The sequence below is a fragment of the Delphinapterus leucas genome, chromosome 9 (genome assembly GCF_059928025.1).
Source record: "Delphinapterus leucas isolate spDelLeu-1000000601 "Yukka" chromosome 9, BTC_Dleu_Yukka2, whole genome shotgun sequence".
NCBI classification, from domain to species: Eukaryota; Metazoa; Chordata; class Mammalia; order Artiodactyla; family Monodontidae; genus Delphinapterus; species Delphinapterus leucas.
The window spans coordinates 96,291,178-96,310,980 of record NC_143137.1 but is presented as its reverse complement, the minus strand read 5'-3'; the positions used below and the strand labels follow the sequence as shown (position 1 = coordinate 96,310,980).

General features: G+C 62.7%; 2 protein-coding genes across 10 annotated transcripts; one reads left to right on the top strand and one right to left on the bottom strand.

The window, feature by feature from the left end:
- Positions 1–688: 688 nt before the first annotated feature.
- Positions 689–8,467, top strand: POLD2 (DNA polymerase delta 2, accessory subunit). 6 transcript variants are annotated; one of them, XM_089917852.1, is made up of 13 exons: positions 699–724; positions 1,148–1,206; positions 1,847–1,900; positions 2,018–2,291; positions 5,085–5,206; positions 5,396–5,519; positions 5,806–5,920; positions 6,066–6,264; positions 6,531–6,611; positions 6,763–6,920; positions 7,124–7,251; positions 7,747–7,848; positions 8,202–8,467. In XM_089917852.1, the coding sequence occupies exons 2-13, from the start codon at positions 1,150–1,152 to the stop codon at positions 8,360–8,362; spliced, it is 1,575 nt and encodes a 524-aa protein (XP_089773978.1). In that variant the 5' UTR covers positions 699–724; positions 1,148–1,149; the 3' UTR covers positions 8,363–8,467. The 6 variants fall into 6 exon arrangements, with proteins under 6 accessions (XP_022448780.1, XP_089773978.1, XP_089773980.1 ...); XM_022593072.2 differs by lacking the exon at positions 1,847–1,900 and having other exon boundaries at positions 689–724; XM_089917854.1 differs by lacking the exons at positions 699–724; positions 1,847–1,900 and having other exon boundaries at positions 812–1,206.
- On the bottom strand, positions 8,199–18,225 carry AEBP1 (AE binding protein 1). Of its 4 annotated transcripts, XM_022593071.3 has the most exons (21): positions 17,903–18,224; positions 15,906–16,247; positions 15,301–15,363; positions 15,102–15,173; positions 14,836–14,970; positions 14,693–14,758; positions 13,922–13,999; positions 13,716–13,799; positions 13,551–13,598; positions 12,803–12,912; positions 12,587–12,726; positions 12,162–12,246; positions 11,918–12,062; positions 11,730–11,815; positions 11,451–11,574; positions 10,987–11,183; positions 10,719–10,898; positions 10,154–10,505; positions 9,934–10,073; positions 9,677–9,776; positions 8,205–9,466 (listed from the first exon to the last, which is right to left on the bottom strand). In XM_022593071.3, exons 1-21 carry the CDS (start codon positions 18,153–18,155, stop codon positions 8,859–8,861), a joined length of 3,408 nt encoding a protein of 1,135 aa, XP_022448779.2. In that variant the 5' UTR covers positions 18,156–18,224; the 3' UTR covers positions 8,205–8,858. The 4 variants fall into 4 exon arrangements, with proteins under 4 accessions (XP_089773974.1, XP_089773975.1, XP_089773976.1 ...); XM_089917849.1 differs by having other exon boundaries at positions 8,201–9,776; positions 17,903–18,225; XM_089917850.1 differs by having other exon boundaries at positions 8,202–9,466; positions 11,730–12,062.
- Between the last annotated feature and the right edge of the window lie 1,578 nt (positions 18,226–19,803).

Here is a 19,803-nt window from a genome sequence, read left to right as displayed (position 1 = left end):
TGGATGACGAGAGGCAGTGAGGACAACAGAGACCAGGAAGTGTTGGGTGGAGGCTGGCAGGGCTGCTGGCCCCGTGCGGAAGGCCTCAGCCAGCCAGTCCGCTTCCCTGACCCTAACTCTAAGTCCTCCCCCACTGTTCTGGAACCCAGTGCCTGGCCCTGTCCTCGGACTTGCGGCAGAGTAATCGCTCCCCTTAGGCGGTGCAACCATCGTCCTCAGCCCTCCCACCGTCCACCGCAGGAGCGGGGACCCAGCGGTGTCCTGGGGTGGCGCAAGGGGCGCCAACTCTCGGGAAGGCGCAGCGACCTCAGGGTCAGGCCTCCGGGAAGGGCCGGGTCGGGGCGTCACGGCGCACACGAGTGCACACTGCTCCCTTAGCTGCAACCCCGCCCCGCGTTTCCCTTGGAATAGGGGGCGTGATCCCGCGCACGCGCAGAGCTCAGGGGCGGGGCGCGCGTCAATGGAGGGGGCGGGCGCGGCTGTGGGCGAGCCCTGGGGGGGGGTGATTAGCACGGTGGAGCGCGCTGTCATTGGCGGGATGCAGCATGGGCGGGGCGAGGCTCGCGGAGTGGCGGGAGGAGGTGCGCGGCGGCGGGCGGTCCCCGCGATGATGAGCATGGTGGAGCACGCGGTGATTGGCGAGATGCGTCTGTGGGCGGGGCAAGGCGCGCGGATTGGCGGGAGATGGCGCGCGGCTGTGGGCGGGGCCGCGGCGTGCGGCGAGGTGAGTGGGGCCTCGGTTTCCCGGGCCGCGTGGATGCTTGGGGGGGGGCTGGCTCTTTGCGGGGGCTGGCTCTTTGGGTGTCCTCGCGTGGGGGCGGGTTAACAGGCATCTCGCGAGGGAGGTCTGAGCAGGCTCTGTGCTGTACTCCCCAAGACGGCCCCAGGTTGCGGGCCAGGGCCGTGGCCTGGGGATTCAGGCCGCAAGACTCCATCGAGACTGCGGCCAGAGCGCTGCCCCCGCTCTGCACTTTGGGGCAGAAAGTTAATTCAGATACCGTCCCAGCCCAGAGCTGTTCTGTAGGGACAGAATTCAAGCCACCTAATAGCTGTGCTAAAAAGGCGGGAGGAAGAAATCGGTTTTAGTGCCACGTCTTTTTTAACCCATTCCATGCAAACTATTATCATCCCCTGTACGCATGTAAAGAAATGACTGAGCTGCTCCACGCACTGATCTTGGAACCTGCTGTGGATCTGACGCCTACAGTACGTCTCCGTGGGGCTCCGGGCTGCTTCTGGAAAGTGGGCTCAGGTGCTGATGCCTCTGCTCTCCTGGAGCTTTTATTCTAGTCAGAGGAGGCAGACAATAAACTTAAAATGTATTGTCTGTTGGAAGGTAAATGCCATGGAAAACAATAAACATTGGAGGAGCAGAAGTGCCAGGGGAGGGTTGCAGGTGGAGAAGGTGAGGTTTGAGCAGACCTGAGGGACCTGAGGGAGAAGAGCAGGCCTCCTGGTGGGGGGACAGGAGGGCAGGACCAGTGGGGCAGATCTCATAGGCCACTGTAGGGACTTGGGGTTTTATTCCGTGAAATGGGGAACCTTTGGAGGGTTTCGAGCAGAGAAGTGACTGATTTATGTTTTGTTTTATTTATATTTTTAATCATAGGCTAATTATTTTATGGTAAGCTTGTGTAATAATAAGGCTGGCCTCATGCCTTGAGATGGGGCAGGTGCCAGGGAGCTGGATGGAGGCAGATGAGGAATTCCATTTGGGGCATGGAATTTGAGACCTTGATCATTGTCTCTGTTGAGGTGTGGATCAGGCAGTGGACACCTGAGATGGGTTTGGAGAGCGCCAGGTGGGAGAAGCATTTCCTAGCTTTCCTCATCTCCCTTTTTGCAGGTTACAGGGGACACTGGTATCCAACCTAGTCGAGTTCCAGGTGCTGGAAGTCTGGTGTGCACTACAAGTCTCCCCCACCCTCAGTGCCCTGTGGGTGCGGTGGAGCCACACTAGGGACGCGGCTGCCGCGGAGGTTGCAGGGATTGCAGGACTGCGTTTGTGTCCTTTCAGGGACCACCTCCTCCCTGTCCCGGCCACAGCGGTCTGGACACATCAAGCACGGACATGTTTTCTGAGCAGGCTGCCCAGAGGGCCCACACTCTGCTGTCCCCACCATCAGCCAGCAACGCTACCTTTGCCCGGGTGCCCGTGGTGACTTACACCAACTCTTCGCAGCCCTTCCGGCTGGGGGAGCGCAACTTCAGCCGGCAGTATGCCCACATTTATGCCACCCGCCTCATCCAGATGAGGCCCTTCCTGGTGAGCCGGGCCCAGCAGCGCTGGGGTAAGTAATGAGTTTGGGGAAGTGCTTCTGGGTTTGTTGGGCACGGATCTCCAGACCCTTGGGGTCATCTGTCTTTCCTAATCAAGTGGCCTGGGCAGTGCAGGCCTTTTTCTTTTTTTTCCCCATTTCTTCCTTGGTGATCTTTCCTGCTTTTAAGTTATTCTTGATGAAGTAGGACCCCCACCACCTTCAACTTTTGGGTGATGCCCCATCACCCCATTGTTACTATTTATAAGAGTGGCTTTCTGGGACTTCCCTGGTGGTCCAGTGGTTCACACACCTCGCTTCCAATGCAGGGGGCATGGGTTCGATCCCTGGTTGGGGAACTGCGATCCCACATGCCTCATGGTGCAGCCAAATTAAAAAAAAAAATTACACACACACAAAAAAGGGTAGCTTTCCACGTAGTTTTCAATTCATGTGTTATGTCTTTAAACTGAAATTTTCTGGGTGAGACCGTGTCTTACTCATTTTTATTGCCCCCCATCCCCACCCCGCTGCCCAGCACCAGGCTTGCTGGGTTTCAGCCCAGGTTGCACATTGGAACCACCGGGAAAGCTTTGGCGAGCACTGGCTCCCAGGCCTGTCCCATCCCACCAGGTCAGCTGGATTGACTCCGGTTTTATTATACGCAGCCAGGAGAACACTTGACCCGATCTCCCAGCTACATCCTCATGTTAGAGATGTTTTCTGTTTTCCTTGCTGCAGGCAAAAGTGTTATTCACCTTTTCTCTGCCACATAGCAAGGGTCTCCTTCCTCTGGTTCCCAATGCCTTTCTCTCACTTTCCTTGAAGTCCTCGAGGACACCCTCCCGAGCCTAAGGTCAATGTCATCTTTTAGATTCTTTACCGCAGCATCTGCTGTGGTACCAGGTTTCTCTTCTTTTTTTTATTAATTTTTATTGGAGTACAGTTGCTTTACAATGTTGTGTTAGTTTCTACTGCACAGCAAAGTGAATCAGTTACACGTATATACATATCCCCGCCAGGTTTCTCTTCTAACAAAGCTGCCCAGTGACAGAAAGCAGCCATTTTATTCTGTTCACAGAGCGGGGCCCACAATGAATGGGGCCTTGGCTGGGTGATTGACAGTAGGCAGCATCATTCACTCACCACGTGGCTTCTCTGCGTGGCCAGGCTTCCTCCCCAGAGCTCAGTCCGTCTCAGAATTCACCTCTCTCCAGTCACAAGTTTCCTGGACACCTCAAGCCCTTTCTTACCTTTGGCTCTCCCTGTGCCTGGCACGCTCTGTCCCCGGCATACTCTGTCCCCAGGCTTCCTTCACAACCTCAGCTGAAACATCCTGTGCTTCGAGAGGCCGCCTGGGCCAGCAGGGCCTTCTCTGTTCGCAGCACTTGGCCCAGCGGCAGATCCCGCCTTTCCTGCTCTTGCCTCTCCCTCTGCACTGGAAGCTCAGTGAGGGCAAGGATGGGCCTTCGGGTTCACTCTCTGTGCTGGCGCCTGGCCTGGCGCCCACACTCCGCCCGGATGGACAGATGTCCCGCCCTCAGCATAGGGCTGTGTGGTTCTACCTGGTGCTCAGACATGCACACTGGATCTCAGCTGGGTAGCCTTGGGCGTGTTCCTTAATCTCTCTGTGCCTCAGTTTCCTCAGCCAGGTGGTGGGGTAATAATATCTCCAGTGGCGTGTTGTCGGGGGTGGAAGAATTCCAAGCATAGGGCTTGGCACGGCCACCTGGGGCTGAGTGAGGGCTCGGTGGACATTGTGGCTTTGGCATCTGTTGTCTCTCGTGGCGTCTGGCATTTCTATCCAGTGCTGGCGCCCTCCTTATCTTATTTTGAAGTACTCCCCCTCGCTCCCCAGGGTGTGGATCTGTGGGATGTTCTTGGTTATTCCGGGGCAGGAGGGATACGTGCTGGAGTCACCGGGCTAAGGAACGGGCTGGTCCCGAGTCCACATTATCCCATCACCTCCTGTTAGCGTTTTCTCCAGGCTTGGGGTCTGTACTAGGAAACCCTCAGGCCTCCTGGGACGTGGTTCCTCCCTCCTGCCCACCCGAGTGACCCCTGCATACCACCCCTCTCCCACGCCCGTCTTCTTGCCCGTCCCTAACGCTTCCTGTGTGCTGTTCTCTGGGATCCCAGGCCCTCTGGTGACTCCACAGGGAGCAGAATGGGGCGGGTGGGGATATGAAGTTTGGATTTGGGGTATCTCTGTTTTCAGATGACGAGGCATTTGTGGGGCGGATGAAAGAATCCAAACTCTCAAAAGAGACTGTAATATTGTTAGGGCAGGGCTGTGTTGAGACTTGGCATACCTCTTTCTAAGGATCAGCGTTATAATTTAGGTATAAGTGAAGAAAACTCTGCATTAGCTTCCCGTGGCCATTGTAATAAACAACAGAGCCGCAAACTGAGTGCCTTCAAACAACAGAAGTCTATTCTCTCCCAGTTCTGGAGGCCAGGGCTCCGAGATGCAGGTGTTGGCAGGGCCGCGTTCTCTCCAGTCCTTCCTTGCCTCTTCCAGCTTCTGGTGGCTGCCCCGGCACTGCTGGGCCCGCGGCTGCCTCCCTCCCGTCTCTGCCCCATCTTCACGTCGCCTTCTCTGCATGTCTGCCTCTCTTGTGAGGACGCTTGGCATCCAGAGTGCAGGCACATTCAGAGTCCCTCTGTCCCCCTGGGGCCAAGTGATCCTTTAGGTCTAAGGGGTCCTTGCATTTGACGTTCTCTCCCTCCTCGTGGAGGCCAGGGCCCCAGGGCTGCGGTGCTCCGTGGCGGCCGTGAGGGGGTGGAGCAGGGCTTGTCTCTGAGCTCATACCCCTCGCGCCGCAGGCAATGGAATCCTGATTAAGAAGCTGTGTGAGCTGCAGCCTGGGGAGAAGTGCTGTGTGGTAGGGACCCTCTTCAAGGCCATGCTGCTCCAGCCGTCCATCCTGCGGGAGGTCAGCGAAGAGGTGAGGCCCACACGGGCTGCCCCCAGAATACTTCCCCGGGGGCACTGATGGGGCCACCTGCCTTGCATCCTGGGAATCAGGGCTGGCCCTCTGCCCATGGGGGAGGGGGCTGCAGGGCCATCTCACTGATGTGGCACCGGAGCCAGAGTGGGCTCTGGCCCCATGACCACTCCCATCTTTGAATTCCAGCACAACCTGCTCCCCCAGCCTCCTCGGAGCAAATACATCCACGCAGACGATGAACTGATCTTGGAAGATGAATTGCAGCGTATCAAACTGGCAGGCGCCATCGACGTGGCAAAGCTGGTCACAGGTGGGGAGGGGGGAGGGGGTGGCCCGCACCTCTGGGTGCTGGTGAACACCTGCATTATTCTTGCAGCCATGGGTTTGGGTTCAGGCGGTGGGTGAGACCCAGGTAGGGGTCAGTTCTTCCCACCTGCGCCCGGAGGCACTTGACTCCAGGAAGCAGATGCCCAGTCCTGAGTCCTCAGTGAGAATTCACCAGCAGAGGAGAGCTGCTGGTTTTGTCATCTGGGTGCCTGGAAGGGGGTGGTAACCCCTCAGGCCCCCCTCCTGGGCCTGACTCTGCTGCTCCCCAGGGACGGTCCTGGCTGTGCTGGGCTCTGCAGGAGACGACGGGAAGTTCCTGGTGGAGGACCACTGCTTTGCAGGGCTTGCTCCCCAGAAGCCCTCACGGCCCCTCGACACGGCCAGGTGAGGAGCAGGGGCCTGGGTCCGGTCAGTGGTCTGGGGGAGTCACATTCGCTGGCCCCTGCTCCTCTGTGATGGTGAAAGAGCCCCACCAGGAGCTCCATGCGGCCCTCCCAGCACCCACGAAGACCCCGACTTCTTCCGGCAGGTTTGTGCTGCTGGTGTCCGGCCTGGGCCTGGGTGGAGGCGGGGGCGAGAGCCTGCTGGGCACCCAGCTGCTGGTGGACGTGGTGACGGGGCAGCTTGGGGATGAAGGGGAGCAGTGCAGCGCCGCCCACGTCTCCCGGGTCATCCTCGCCGGGAACCTCCTGAGCCACAACACCCAGAGCAGAGATTCCATCAATAAGGTACGGCACCCGCCTGCCTGCATTCAAGCCCTTCCCTGCGGAGCGTCGGGCACGGGGTCTCGCAGGTCTGGTGACCCAGGAATCTCCTGTCCTCAGGCCCTGCTTTCTGAGGGCGGTGGTGGGGGCCGGAGGCCCGGAACTCTTACTGTCCCCCTGCGGGTGGGGCTTTGCTCTGCTCTCAGCCCTCCTGGCGGGGACTCTGGGTATGGCTTTGATGTAAGCCTCCCTTGGGGCCTGATAGCCTATGTATGGGCTTCTCCTCCCAGGCCAAGTACTTAACCAAGAAAACCCAGGCCGCCAGCGTGGAGGCTGTCAAGATGCTGGACGAGATCCTCCTGCAGCTGAGCGTGAGTGAGCTGGGGGCAGGCCAGTGCTCAGGATCGGGGTCTCTGGCACTGCAGTTGGGCACTGGAAGGTGGGCTGGGGAAGGTGGACTCCAGTGGGGTGTGTATGGAGGGAGCTGGGCCCTGCGAGCTCCCCTGCCCCTGTGCCCTCCAGGCTTCCGTGCCCGTGGACGTGATGCCAGGCGAATTTGACCCAACAAACTACACGCTCCCCCAGCAGCCCCTGCACCCCTGCATGTTCCCACTGGCCACTGCCTACTCCACGCTCCAGCTGGTCACCAACCCCTACCAGGCCACCATCGACGGAGTCAGGTAGCCCCACTCCAGGCTGACCCCTGGCCTTCTGCCTTGGTGGCACCAGGAGGGGAGGGTTGGGCCCAGGGCTGTGGAGGGCCCACCTGGAGTCGGGCTCGGGACTCCCTGTGAGGGTGCCAGGTGAGCTCTGGGCCGGCAGCCGTGGGAGGAGTGCAGACGGTGGCCCCCCAGGGTGGGGTCAGCCGAGCCCTGCCTTGCAGATTCCTGGGGACGTCAGGACAGAACGTGAGTGACATCTTCCGGTACAGCAGCATGGAGGACCACTTGGAGATCCTGGAGTGGACCCTGCAAGTCCGTCACGTCAGCCCTACAGCCCCTGACACCCTAGGTACTGGGACTCAGACACGTGGTGTGGAGCAAAGGGCCGGGGAAGGCCAAAGGGGCTCCTATCATGCTCGGAGGGTTCCCAGCCTGGATTTGCACCCACCAGCCTAGCCGTGACCTGTCTAAGGAAAAGCCCCAAAGCTTGGTTTGTTTTGGGAGCTACTGTGGAATCTTACGTCTGTTCGTGGCCAAGGCCCTGCTTAGGGCTGAAGGCCATGGGAGCACAGTGGGAGCTAGGGCCGGCCAGAGCACTGCACCCTGGCCCGGTGCCCACCCAGAAGGGCGAAGGCGGCAGCGGCAGAGCATACTGCCCTGCCTCTGGGGCCACGTGGCAGTGTGTGGAGATGGTTTTGTTGTGACAGCTGCAGGGCTGCTACAGGGTCACGTGTGTGAGATGGCACCCCGCGTCCTACACGGGACAGCCCTACCCGAGATGTGTAGGTGTCTCCGTGCTGCGGCTGAGAAGCCCCACTCTCAGCTGCGGGTCCTCCTTCTCCAGGTTGTTACCCTTTCTACAACACCGACCCGTTCATCTTTCTGGAGTGCCCTCACGTCTACTTTTGTGGCAACACCCTCAGCTTTGGCTCCAAAATCATCCGAGGTAAGTTTTGTCTTCTGGGGGTCCCAGGCCTGGGCTGAGGCGAGTGACACGCTCTCAGCTGGGGCCAAGGCTCACAGAGAAAGCCTGTGTTGGAGTGTCCAGGCGCCCATGGGTGGACAGCCCAGGCTCTGCAGGGACTGAAACTGTCCCCACCAGAGCTCATTCTGGTCAGTGTGGCTTTAGCCTTGGACCTTTATGGTGTCCTTGGCCCTTTTCGTTTCTGGTCTCAAGGAGCTTCTGTGGTCCACGCTCCCATGGTGCTGATGGGGGGCTCCTGTTCACTTCTGGTGACTTCCCTTTGAGACGGGCCTCACCCAGAACCTAAGGCGTGCCCCCACGTGGCTTCTTTGCAGGCCCCGAGGACCAGACAGTGTTGCTGGTGGCTGTTCCAGACTTTAGCACCACACAGACTGCCTGCCTGGTGAACCTGCGCAGCCTGGCATGCCAGCCCATCAGCTTCTCAGGCTTCGGGGCGGAGGAGGAGGACCTGGGAGGCCTGGATCTGGGCCCCTGACTCACAAAGGCGGCCTTGTCCGGAGAGGCCCCGGCTATTCCTTCCCTGTGGCGTCAGCACCATGGCAGCTTTGCCTTTGTAAATAAAGCCCGAGTGTTTACTGGTGTTGAGCTGGGCAGACCCGGTGGCGGGCCAGGGCACTCCTGTGGAGGGAGCCTCCCTCCTCCTCCCCTCTCCCAGCCGGTCAGGATGGCAAGCGGTCAGTGACACATCTGCCGTGAGCTTGGTTTATTGGTGTGGCCGGAGCAGATGGTGGAGAAGTCTGCCCCCACCACCCCCCCACACCCGGGCTCGCTCAAGCTGCCCCAGCCCGGCCCTGCAGCAGAGCGGCCGGTGGAGCAGACGCCTGACACAGACCCTGGCTCCTAGGTCTCCATCACTTCATGCCCCCTCCTGGCAGGGTCCACACCGGGGGTCTTTCCGTTTGCTGATGGCCGCTGAGCAGGCCAGGGCAGTGTGACTACTGGTGCAAGCTCGCGCGTTGGCAGACCTGTTCTCAGAAGTCCCCGAAGTTCACTGTGTAGGTCTCAACTGTGGTGAAGGGGATCTCCTGGCCCGTGACCATCTCTCTCTCCTCCTCCTCACCCTCCTCGGGCGCCAGCTCTGTCCCAAACTCCGTCACCACCTCCGTGTAGGTCTCGGTCTCTGACTCCTCCCAGCCAGCTGTGGTCTCGGGTGGAAAGTGCCAGGGACCCAGGGTAGAACTCGGGGCGGGGGAGGGGGCGAGGGAGGGGGTGGGGAGCAGTGTCGGGGGGGTGGGGGGCGACGTGGGGACGGTGGCCGGGCTGGCGGTGGCGTTCAGGCGCCGGAGCCGCATCTGTTCGCGCATGCGCAGCCGGTACTGCAGGCGGCGGCGTTGCATGCGCCGCTGCTGGGGGGTCATGGGGCGCGACGGGTCGATGTGCGGGATGGGCCGGTTCCCGTTCATGGCCATGATCTCCCGGATGCGCTTCCAGTTGGAGCGAGCCAAGATGAAGTTGCACTGGGTGGCTCCGATGTCGTAATCCACGTTGCAGGTCTTGGAGCTCGGGGTGTAGCCCTCCGCGTGGGCCGTCACGCGGTACTCCCCCGGGTTCAGGATGCGCCAGTAATCACCGCCACTTGCTGCAGCGGGAGGACGGGTTCGGCTGCCTAGGAGTACCCCCTCCCAGGCCCCAGTCCTCCTGTCCGAGATCCCCCTAGCCCTCCCTCTGGGGGGCTCCAGAGGAGCAGGGACGTGCTGGGCAGGCCAGGCTTGCCTTGCCAACGGCACGTACAGATTTGGTGCCCCCCACCTCGGGAGGCGGAGCGGCGTAGGGGTATGCACTTGTGTACCTGTCTTCACTCCGTGGTTAATGCCGCTCACAGAGATGGTGGCGTTGGCGATAGGGATGCCCTGCTCGTCCGTCACAACCCCCTTGATGCCGCGGTGAACCTGCAGGGGAGGCAGGGTGGGTGTCCACATGGAGAGCCCACTGGGTCTGCTGCTGCCCTGTCCCATGCACGAGGTCCCCTCGCCCTTCACCACCCTCTCCCCAAATGCTGCCCCACTCCTCCACCTGCACGCCCCCCCCCCCCGGCAGCCCCCACACCTGCTCCATGAAGGTGAGCAGAGCTTCCTTGTTGTTCTCCCACTCTCGGGGCAGCTCACTCTCGTGAGGGAACTTGTCGCAGCCCAGGTAGATGGAGAGTTCCAGGCAGTTGGTGTGCAGGTAACTGAAGTCGTTGATAGCTGGGCAGGGCAGACACAGAGCCGCAGTCACCCCTGCCCACACCAGATGCCCCACCGCAGACCCTCCGAGGCTGACTCACTCCCAGAGCGGGGTTTCCACTTGGCCCCGTTGACGATGCCCATGCCGCCGGTGTAGTCCTGCGCTTGGCACCCTCCCCGGTAGGGCTCGGTCATGGTGAGGTGGGTAGAGGCGAAGGAGATGGACAGCCAGCGGAAGATGGCATGGTCTGGGGTCTCTTGGGCCTCAGATGCTTCTTCCTCGTCCTCTCCCCGGGCGGCTGCCATGGCTGCGGCCAGCAGCTGCTCCTGGCTGGGCGTGCGGGCCATGTCATAGGGGTAGGACACGAGCCGCTCACCGCCGTTCAGGTTCGCTCCCAGCACGAAGGGGTTCTTCTCCATCCAGGCAATGATGGCCCGGACCTCCGTGGACACCTAGGGTGGTCAGTATGTGAGGTGTGGGCCACAGCCTCCATCACCCTCCATGTAGACCCCATACTGGTACTCATTACCCCCTCAGTCCCTCCAAGGCCCTGCAGTCTCAGTGCCCGGGCTGGGTAACCCACAGCCCACCCCCAAGTCCGGAGCTCCAGGACCCCAGGGTCCGGGCTGCTCCCGCAGGCCCTGCTGGCCAGGCTGCAGCCTCACCGTGGCATCTGGAGACAGGTAGTGTTCAGGGATGGGCAGGTTATTGTTGGGGACCCGGTAGGGGACCCATTTCCTCTCCTCAGCTCCCCAGAGCACAGAGTTGAGATCCGGGAAGTCCTCATAGATGTCAAAGCCCTCCTCGGTCCACAGTCCCAGCGCCCAGTTCCCAAATTCTGAGCCCTGGGGGAGCAGGTGGGGGTCAGCATCAGCAGCCCACCCCCAGCCCTGCCCCACCCTAGCCCTGTCTTACCCCCTTTCCTCCACCCACCATCTGCGCTGCCACCTCGTAGCCGTCAGGGTTCAGCGAGGGCACCAGGTGGATGCGCGTGTCATGCACCAGGCTGCGCACGCGCGGGTTTCCGTCTCGGTACTCGCGGCACAGGTACTGCATTAGTAGCAGCAGCAGCTCTCGGCCTAGCACCTCGTTGCCATGGATACCAGCTGTGTAGCGGAACTCAGGCTCCCCTGTAAGGGCAGGAGCCTCAGCAACCAAGCAGCCTCCCGAGGCCTGAGGCCCAGGGGATCTGAGAAAGGACCCAAACCGGCCTCATCCCCAGAGGGGTGAGGGTGGCTGAGGACTGTAGGGCCCAGCAAGGGGCTCCAAAAATAGGTGGGAGGTGGTGAGCTGGAAACATCAACGGCGCAGACCCAGCTACGGTGCCAGGGCCTTGCCTCTATAATCTGTTGGGCGTGGGGAGGGCCAGGCCTCCAGGGGGCTGTCGGGGCCCTCACCCAACTCGTGATCCCCGGGGTTGTCCGAGATCTCCATGGCGTAGATCTTGAGCCCACGCGAGCTCTTCCCTAGACTGTATGTGCGGGTGATCGTGGGGCACTGCTCGTTCACCACCTTCATCAACTGGGTGCCAGAGAAGACACAGAGTTACGCAGCCCACCTACTCCCGCCACCCCCAGCCCACCCGCAGTGACCACACCTCTCCCACGGCCTGGGTCTGCTCTATGGGGAGGCTCCCCTGTTAGCCCAGTCCGTGGCCTCAGGACAAACACCCCAACCTGGCGCATGTCCTTATAGCTGTGGTGCCGGAAGTCCAGGTCGTCGGTGGTCAACACCTCGTTCTGTGCATAGTAGCTGTGGACAGCTGCAGAGGGTGGGCAGGCAGGGCCTTGAGCTGGCCACCTGCCAGCCCACCGCGGGTTGCCCCAGCTTCCCATCCATGCCCCTGCCAGCCCCCTGCACTCACGGGACATGGGGCACCCCAGCACCTCCAGGCGCATGCATAGGCTGCCGTTCCAGGTGAGTGGGTAGATGCGGATGAAACGGGCCACCACCGGCTCCGGGAGCTCGCTGAGCACAGGTGTGTCCTTGTCCACGTTCCCATGGAAGGTCTGGGAAGAGGCAGGCCTCAGAGCAGCCCCCAACCCCAGCCGAGAGCCCACCTGCGGTTCAGACGAGGGGCGTATAGAGCCAAGGGCTCAGGTGCCCACCATTTCCTCGTAGCCGTTGGTGTACATCACCCATGTCTGGCTGTCATTGCTGAAGCCCACGAAGAAGGAGGTCACGAAGTCGTCACTGGGGAGCGGATGGTGGTCAGGGTAAGGCTTCTCTCCCCGCCCCAGGTCCAGGCCCTCAGGCGGCCTGAGCCCCCTCTTCTGGGCCCAAGAACCTAAGAGCTAGCAGGTGTGTGGTGTTGGCCTGGATGTCGGGAGAGGCTGCCATGCCCGCTGCGTGGCCGTGGGCGATTGGTTTGCTTATCTGGACCCAGGGAACCGACCAGCCATAACCGAGGAGTGGCGGTGGGGTGGGGCGGGGGAGGGCCCTGGAAGGCCCACTGGAAAGTTCTGAACGGGACTCAGAGCTGTGCCTGGAGCCACCTGCCCCCACCAAGTGCCTGTGAGCCTGGTGGACTTACTGGATGCTGGAGTCGCGGCCCTGGGTGATGACGCCTGTGAACTTGGTGGTCCTTCTGGTGTCCACCTCGATCCACTGGGTCTGAGAGTCGTCCTCGGCACACCACGCCCCGTCATAGTAGTCGTCCTCAGTGTCGCCGGCCTGTCGGGGACAGCAGGGGGGCTGAGCAGGCAGGGAACCCCTACCCAGCTGGGAGATGGGCCCGTCCGACACCCACCTGCATGTTGAGCCGGCCACGCTGTGCCCCTAGGCCGTGGCGCAGCATGGAGGAGGACCGGATCTGGTTGTCCTCGATGCGGTGCGACTCCATCCCGATGGGGGGGCACTCTGGGGACACGGCACCCCAGGCTGGTGGCCCCCTGGCTCCGTCCCTCCCTCCACCGAACCCAGAATGGAGGAGCCCAGCACCCACTTCCCCTCACATCAGGGGGCGCCAGTGAGGGCAGCTGTGCTCCAGCCTGTGCTTCCCCACCCTGAGCCTCAGCTTCCCCCTCTGGAGAATGGGCTGATGATGCCAGGCTCCAGGGGACCATGGGGCTCACATGAAATCACAGGGACAGCCACCCCAGGGCCTGGCCGGTCCCAGGCATTGTCTGCATTGGGGCCATCTGCACACCTGCCTTGCGCCCCGAGCTCTGTCCCCTGGGGTCAGGCCCAGGACAGAGACACTCCAGGGCCTCTCCCTTTCGCGTTGCAGGACTTTAAGAGCAGGAAGGGGCTCTGGAGGCCTGGAGTGCCAACAGGAAATTCGGCTTTGGGACCAATGTGTGGCCTTAGGTGGGTCACGTGCCCCATCACCGTCACCCTGCGGCCACGGCACGGCCCCAGCGCCGTCACACCCGCCCTACAGCCTCCATACATGCCCATGGCAGCCCCGGCGCTCGTAGCTATGCTGCAGCCCTCACAGCCCCCCCCAGCCCCCCGCACCTATCCCGCTCCCCCGAGCCCCCCAGCGTCTCACTCACTGAGTTGCTCTGCTGGAGCCCACTCCTCCAGCTCACCCTTCCGGGGCCCTGGGGGCAACAAAGGGAGGAGGTGGTGCTGAGGGTCCCAGAGCAGCCAGGGGTCTGGCGGACCTCTCACGGGGACCCAGGTTGTGTGGGCCCAGCCCCCAGCCCCCAGAGACACACCTTTGTGGTCCTTGCCCTTCTCCACAGTCCATTTGTCATGCGTCTCCTCCTCCTTGGGCCTGCTGCCCTCCTTTTTGGGTTTCTCTGAAAGGTGGAAGCGGGGAAGGGCCTGTCGGCTTAGCCCCAGGCTAAGGGGGGCTTCAGGGGGCAGGTGGGGTGGGGGTCAGGCCTGCACGGGGGGCTGGGGGCAGCCTGGTTCCACTCACTCAGCCCCTCCTTCTCTTCATCTGTTTCCAGGCCAGGGTCAGGCTTCTGGGGCCTGGGAGGCCGGAAGTAATAGTCCACTGTGGGGAGGGAGAGCCCTGATGAGATGGCCCACCATGAGCCGGGGCTCCTACGTTCACAGGAGCCCAGTGGGCCGGACTGGGCACGCGGTGCACAAGGTGAGGAGGTGAGATCAGGGTGGGCCTTAAAGAGTCCAGATGGGCTGAGACGAGGAGGGAGGGTCCTCCTGGAGGGGGAGGCTGCTTGGGCACAGGTGGGGTGAGCGAGACCCCGAGGAAGTCACCAGCCTGGCCCCCCAGCAGGGCGTGGCCCAGAGAAAGGTGGGGAAAGGCTGGGCAGGGAGTGGGGCACGGACATCGGACATGCCCCGAAGGACGACTGGCACCTGTGGCAGGAAGGGGGGTCTGGAGGGCTGAGCTGGGGCCAAGGGGTTGATGGGGACCGAGGCCAGGAGGAGGGGAATGGGGTCCAAAGGGGCCGGGAGCAGGAGGGAGCGGAAGGCGGCATGGGAGTCCCGAGGGGCGAGGGGCGAGGTGGCCAGGACCGGAGCTCGGAGGGCCCGAGAGTGAAGCCCACTGGGGCTCAGGGCGATGGGGGGAAGGGCGAAGTTGGGAGCCAGGAAGACCCAGCCTGAGGGAGGAGATCAGGGGAGGGCGGCCAGGCCAGAGAGGGTGGCCAGGTAACTGCCACCAAGCTGGAGGCACAGGCAGCCCGTCCTTGGGATGCAGAGGGCAGGGGCCCTGGGCACTCACTGTCGTCGTAGTTGGGGATCACGTAGCCGTCCCCATAGTTGGGTGGCAGCGGCTTCAGAGGCGGCTCTGTGGAGGTGGGAGGCAGGGTTGAGCCGGAGCCCCCTCGCCTGGCACCCCGCCCCCCAAGTCTGCCCGCATCCTACCTATCCTCTCCTCCGGGGCCTCGAACCCCCGTCCGGGCGGCTCAGCCTTCTCCTCGGGGCGCTCGGGCCACAGCCTTTCCGGCCTTCTCCTGCTGGGGGGCGGCCTGGGCTGCTTCTGGCGCCGGATGTACTCAACTGGGGGAGAGGTGGGCGCTCGGAGCCGGGGGCCAAGGCCAGGGAGGGTGGGGCCTCCGGGGGCCGGGGGTGGGATCCAGGGGGGGAGGCGGGGCCGGCGGGGCCTGGGGGGCGGGCAGGGTCCTACTCACAGTCTTCGTAGTCCTCCCGCTCTATCTGGTCGTTGTAGTCCAGCGTGGGCTGCTCCGTCTCCTCCTCCGGCTCTGAGGGAGAGCGCGTGTGGCCGCCTCATCGAAGGCACTCCCCGACGCTGCCACCCCGGCCCACCCCGGAGACCCAGCAAGCCAGGGCGGTTGGTGCCCTGAGGCCAGGTGGCCGGCGCCCACTCACCAGGCTGGCGCTCCACGTCGGTCTCTCCTGCTGGGCCCTGCCAGGGATCTGGCAGGGGCCCGTCTGCAACACAAAGCCCAGGAGCAGGTGGACAGGAGGCCTGCCCTGACCACTGGCTGCACCGTGAGCCTCCACGAGACCCGGGCCCTGCCGACACCCCCTGAACAGCTCACTCCCGGGAGGCCCGGGCTGCTTTAGCTCTAAGCACCCTGCTGGCATTTCTGGGGGGCCAGAGAGCTGGACAGCTTTCTGGGGAGCCCAGGCCCTGCTGTCTGGGAGGACCTGCCGCAAAGCTGCCCCCGCAGGCGGGCACCCTCCAGGCTCAGAGCCCAGTGACGCTGTGGGCAGGTGGCTCTGGATGGGGCCCAGGGGACGGATCCCAGGACGGTGGAGAGCAAGCCCCCCCCCCCACGAGGCTGCCAAGCACTCCCTCCCCAGGGGAGGAGCGGCACCGAGGGAGGGACAACTGTGAGGCCGCAGCGCCCACCCGGACTGGGGGCTCTGAGGGTCTGCGAGAGGCAGGGCCTCAGGGACCCGCCCTCAGCCCCCTCTCCCTGCAGCCCAGCAGGTCAGAGCCCCACAGTCTCAGAAGAGCCAGCACACACCTCCCTCCTGGGGCAGCTCCTCGAGGCCGGGGCTGGCGACTGGGGGCAGTGGCCACTTCGGGCTTTCGGAGGGGGTTGGGATGGGGGCCTTCTTCCCAGCCAGAGGCCTCTTGTTGGCCTTGGGTGGCTTCTCCTTGGGCTTCTTGGTGGCCTTGGGTGGCTTTTCCTTGGGCTTCTTGGTGGCCTTGGGTGGCTTCTCCTTGGGCTTCTTGGTGGCCTTGGGTGGCTTCTCCTTGGGCTTCTTGGGCGGCCTGGAGGACGCCTCCGGGGGCTGCTTGGTCGCCTTGGGGCCTTTGTCCTTCTTTCCTTTCTTCCCTTTGTCTTTGGCTTTTCCTGGAGGTGCTGTTCAAGATGCAGACTCAGGTAAAATCAATGAAGAACCCCCTCTATGCCCCATGTGCCCCCCCCCCACCCCCGGCAGGGTGCCTACAACCTGGGCAGAGGGGCTGCTGTTAGCCCTGCATTTCCCAGATGGGGGAAACTGAGAGGTGAAGCCACTTGCAGTCATGGCAGAGCTGGGACTGGCTTTCCGTCACCACCACACCTTGGCCTGGGTAGCTCAGCTTCCCAGGGGGTAGGCCCTTGTCCTCCCATCTGCCGAAACCTCCAGAGGAGCACCTCACGATCCCCTCTTTCACCGTACAGCCCCTCGGCCAGTCAGGGCCCACTATTCTGTGCTGGGCACAGAAGGGGCAGAGAGGTGACTAAGCCATCCGGGCCTGGGGAGAGTGCCCAGTCTAGAGGGGGAGACAGTCTCATCCCTGCCAACTGCCACACGAAGTAAAGGGCATGGGCCCGGGGCCTCTCTGAAGCTAGAAAAGCTTCAAAGAAAAGCGACACTCATGGGCTATCCCCTATCCAGGGGTAAGGAGTCTGGGGTGGGTTGGAAGCCATAACCATAGGGGGTCCTGAGGCCACACAGAGGACAGATAGGATAGGTGGGCACTGCAGCTGCTCGCCCATCTCGGAGTCTGGGGGAGGGAGGAAGCAGGGGCAGGGCCTAGGGCTGCCTATAGGAATCCTCCAGGCCCCTGAGCAAATGCTGTTGAAAATGTAATGGAGGAGTGGGGGCCACATGACCGAAATACTGGAAAATCTACAAAACGCAGACAGTCAGAAGAAACAGAGCTGCCACAGCAGCGTGCAAGAGGCCGGGACAGCAATCTCGACCGGAATGGCGGGGGAGGCCGAGATGGGTCCCAGGGAGGAGCCAGGAAAGATCTAGAGCGGGATGAAGGGGAGGAGCTGCTGACCTCAGGAATGATGGATGGTGCCCTGGAGTCTCCTGGGAGAGAGATCAGCAAGACCCTTGCCCACCCTCCGGAAGGTCAAAATAAACAGCTAAGATTTATTGACAGCTGATTATATAAGAGGCACTAGGCTAAATGCTTTGGTGATGCATCACCTCGTTTAATTTTCACAATAACCCAGGACTACTGCCCAGTGCCTCTGGAGGCCTTGTGGAGACGAGGGTCTTCTGCAACGCCCTCCCCCGGCTCTGTGCTCCTGGAGTAGGAGGCCAGGCAGCAGGGTGCTGGGGATCCTTCCCAGGGAAGGCTGGAGGCTGGGACTCTGGCAGTGGTGTGGGCACGGCCAGTGTGTGCCACAATCAGACTGAGTGGCCCCATTAGGACGGCAGGGCCGTTCCCGTTCAAACTGACCTGGGCAGGGGGCAGCAAAGTCCCCAGTTAGTTCATGTCTAGTCCCTCTGGGGGTTTGGGGCTGTGCATGACGGATTGGGAGGACCCAGTTCCACTGCGCAGTGGACCTGCTGGATGCGTCTCCAAACCCAAAGGGCTCCAAGCCAGCACTGACCTCTGCCTGGCACAGTGTCCCGCCAGATATCTGGGCTCTCTTGTGCCTTACAGAGCCATTCCTCACGCTGGGCAGACTGGACCTCGGCCAGACACCACCGAGGCCCGCCATTCAAGCCTGAGGTGCAGGTCTCCCCGAGGCCCCCCATCACACCGAGGGCCACCCCTACCCGGTGCTCTTACCCTCTTCGGCCACCCCCGCACGCGCCCCCGGCTTGCCCCCTGTCTGGGCTTTGCGGACGGGAAGGGTGGGTTCAGGGGGTGGTGGGGCCTCCACGTCGTCCTCCCGGGGCTCGGACTCCAGCTCCGACAGGAAGCCCTCGAGGAACTCCTCGATCTCGTCGTCGGTCAGCACAGTCTGCGGGCGCCCCCCGGGGCACAGTGCCAGCAGCGCCAGGAGGCAGCCGAGCAGGGGTGCCCCGCGCAGGACCGCCATGGTCGCGGCCCGCACGGGGGGCGGTGGGGGGGGGCCTCCGGGGAGGGGCGGGCGGGGGCTCCGGGGAGGGGCGCGGGGTGGGGGCTCCGGGGTGGGCAGGGGACTCCGGGGTGGGGCGCTAAGGGCTCCGGGACGGGCAGTGGCTCAGGGGTCGGTGTGGGCTCAGGGATGGTCTGGGGGTTCCGAGGCGGTGGCGGCGGCTGGGAGCTCAGGTCCCGCGTGGCGCGCTCCCGCGCGGACTGCCTTCTCCAAAGCGCCAGAGGCGGCCGGGGCGGGGGTGCTGGGGCTTCCGGAGCCGGCTCCCCCCACCCCCGGGGAAGGAGGAGGAAGGGGAGGAGGAGCCGGGCGTGGACGGAGGGGCTGCGGGGGGAGCCGAGCAGTCCCGGCGCCGCGCGCGCTTGGAACTTCCCGGAGTGGGAACTGCGGGCTGTGTCCCGGGCCGGGGCCCGCGCCTTGGAAGGAGGGCCGCAGGGAGGGAGCGTCGGAGGGGACGCGAGGTCCAGAGGGTGCGGATCGGAGCGCTCCGACGCCCCTGCCCCGCGCCGTCTGCGACACCGCCCCCAAGCCGGATGGGAACTGGAGGCGAGATGCCCCAGACCGGCTGGAGGTGAGCGGGACCCCTGATGGCAGAGCCAAGCCACGAACTCAGGCCTCGGGGACCCTCTCCATCTCGGGACCCGCAGAAGTATCCCCACCTATCCTTTCCGCCCTCTGGAGCCTTGGCCTGGCAGCTCTGCCAGCTGTCACCAGCCTTCATTCAGACATCCAGCTAACCTCCCAGGTCCATGAGAGCCGGGCCCTGTGCTGGTCCCCCTGGGAGGGACCACACTTTGGGAATTCACCCTCTAGCGAGGGGGACAGGTGCAAAACCGCCCTCAAGGCAGGCTGACTGCTCTGCTGGGAGTAGGAGCCCCCATGTAAGATTGCCCCTCCCCTCCCAAGGGACTGACATACTAGGTCAAGTTTGGAGGGAGGGTCAGAGATGGAGCAGGGAGGGACGGACGAGATGCCTTTCAAGTTGTATTAAACTGTGTGTGTCATTCATAGGAATGGGCTGTCAGGGGTGTGGAGGGACTCAGCACTCACACAGCAATTTCCATACAAGCTCAGGGGGTTCTTGCCCTCCCCTGCACTCCCAGCAACAGAGGGAGGGATCCCAGATGAAGAGCCCGGCACGGAGCAGGGAGGCAGCCAGCTGGCTTATGTGGCCCCCTTCTAGCAGATGGTACAGCCTCAGGTGAAGCCAGGTCAGATCAAGGGAACATTTTAGGGGCGGTGCGTGTGAGCCCAGCTCCGCGTGGAAGATGTAGGGGCCACAAAGGCATAGGAGATCAGACACTACCCCTGAGGACATGGGCCAGCTGGCAAGAGAGGATGGGTACCTTCAACCCAACGAACCTGGGTGCTGGGACCTACCACGGGAACAGTTCACTCACCACCCGAATAGGAGCCACAGATGTTTACGGTCGGTTCCCCTCCCCTACGGTTTCTTTTACTATTTCCCTGCAAAGAACATCTATTTCTTCACCTCTAGGGATACACTGCTTTCCGAACAGCTGAGATCCCAACCAGGACAAACAGACGTTCCTCTCCTTCCTCTTACCAGAACCCAGTTTTTTAAAACTGTGTTTACCGTAGCTCCAGCTAC

What these genes read in the sequence shown, in the direction of transcription:
- AEBP1 (XM_089917848.1), bottom strand. Translation starts at nt 18,155, where the DNA reads ATGGCGGTCCTGCGCGGGGCACCCCTGCTCGGCTGCCTCCTGGCGCTG. An exon ending in CGACGTGGAGCGCCAGCCTG is followed by an intron (nt 15,174 to 15,300) that starts GTGAGTGGGCGC and finishes GCTCTCCCTCAG; the next exon opens with AGCCGGAGGAGGAGACGGAG. An exon ending in GGCCCCGGAGGAGAGGATAG is followed by an intron (nt 14,759 to 14,835) that starts GTAGGATGCGGG and finishes CCACCTCCACAG; the next exon opens with AGCCGCCTCTGAAGCCGCTG.
- POLD2 (XM_089917852.1), top strand. Translation starts at nt 1,150, where the DNA reads ATGACTGAGCTGCTCCACGCACTGATCTTGGAACCTGCTGTGGATCTG. An exon ending in TGCGGGAGGTCAGCGAAGAG is followed by an intron (nt 5,207 to 5,395) that starts GTGAGGCCCACA and finishes TTTGAATTCCAG; the next exon opens with CACAACCTGCTCCCCCAGCC. An exon ending in AGATCCTCCTGCAGCTGAGC is followed by an intron (nt 6,612 to 6,762) that starts GTGAGTGAGCTG and finishes TGTGCCCTCCAG; the next exon opens with GCTTCCGTGCCCGTGGACGT.